Here is a 1,206-nt window from a genome sequence, read left to right on the forward strand (position 1 = left end):
GAATCTTTTTAAAATCCTGATTTCTGGGCCTCATCCTCCGGAAATTCTGTTTCTTTGTTATGGGGTGGGGCCACAACATTAGTAACAAAGAAACAGAATTTCGAGAGGATGAGGCCCAGAAATCAGGACTTTCAAAAGATTCCCAGGTGATTCTAATGTGCAGCCAAGGTTGAGAACCACTGGACTAGGATAAATTTAAATCAGAGTTTACTGCTTTAAGGTTTTATCTCAGCAAAGGGCACTGATTCCTAAGGGTCTTTAATTCTCTCTTGAGGGACAGAGCTACCTCTGACAGATATCTTCAGCCCTAAATTGCCTGCTAATTATGGGTTGGCCACAATACACAGGGATCTCAGGCACATCTCCCCCCTCCCAATTCATTTGGAAGCCTGTGGTTTCTCAGGCAATCAGAGATGGTGTCATCGCAGGGAGCTTGCTCTCTCATTGTTTCTCACCTCTTCCTCTGGGGACCAGGCTCTGCCTATCACCTGACATGCTACTTCACCAACTGGGCCCAGTACCGGCCAGGCCTGGGCCGCTTCACGCCCGATGACATCGACCCCTGCCTCTGCACTCACCTGATCTACGCCTTCGCCGGGATGCGCAACAACGAGATCACCACCATCGAATGGAATGACGTGACCCTCTACCGGGCTTTCAATGGCCTGAAGAACAAGTAAGTGATGAAAGGACTGAAGTTTAAAATCTTTTAACCTTTGAGAATAGTTTGGATGAAAGCTTCCCCAGTGGCCTCCAGGCTGAAATTCCAAACAGGGCAACAAGCAGCACACAGGTAAACTCCCAGCTTTCTGACAGTTTCCACGACAGGGGTGACCCTCACTTGGGTCAATGGCTGGCTCTCAGGAGGGGTCATCAACTGAAGTCTAGCTCAGTTGCCCAGGGAAGTTTAGGAAAGTCCAGTGCTATGGAGCCAGCTTTCTGACAGTTTCCATGACAGGGGTGACCCTCACTTAGGGGCAATGGCTGGCTTTCAGGAGGGGGTCATCAACTGAAGTCTAGCTCAGTTGCCCAGGGAAGTTTAGGAAAGTCCAGTGCTATGGACTCAGGGGGGAGCAACCTTCTACTCGGAAGCAACCTGAACTGGCACTGAGGAGCCCACCGCGTCCGCCATCTAATGCCACCGCTCCCACAGTTGAGGAGGAATGGATGAGAATGAAGAAACCAGTATGAGAGTTGGCGTGAGAC

The 1,206-nt window shown here is 50.2% G+C and overlaps 1 protein-coding gene across 1 annotated transcript in view; it reads left to right on the forward strand.

Annotated features, from left to right (window-relative positions):
• Positions 1 to 413: 413 nt before the first annotated feature.
• LOC102764161 (acidic mammalian chitinase-like) overlaps positions 414 to 1,206 on the forward strand; it is a 4,164-nt gene continuing 3,371 nt past the window's right edge. Inside the window, 1 exon segment of the mRNA XM_015563528.1 lies at positions 414 to 676. Coding sequence (XP_015419014.1) covers positions 414 to 676 — 263 coding nt within the window.

The sequence above is a fragment of the Myotis davidii genome, unplaced genomic scaffold (genome assembly GCF_000327345.1).
Source record: "Myotis davidii unplaced genomic scaffold, ASM32734v1 scaffold217, whole genome shotgun sequence".
Lineage (NCBI taxonomy): Eukaryota > Metazoa > Chordata > Mammalia > Chiroptera > Vespertilionidae > Myotis > Myotis davidii.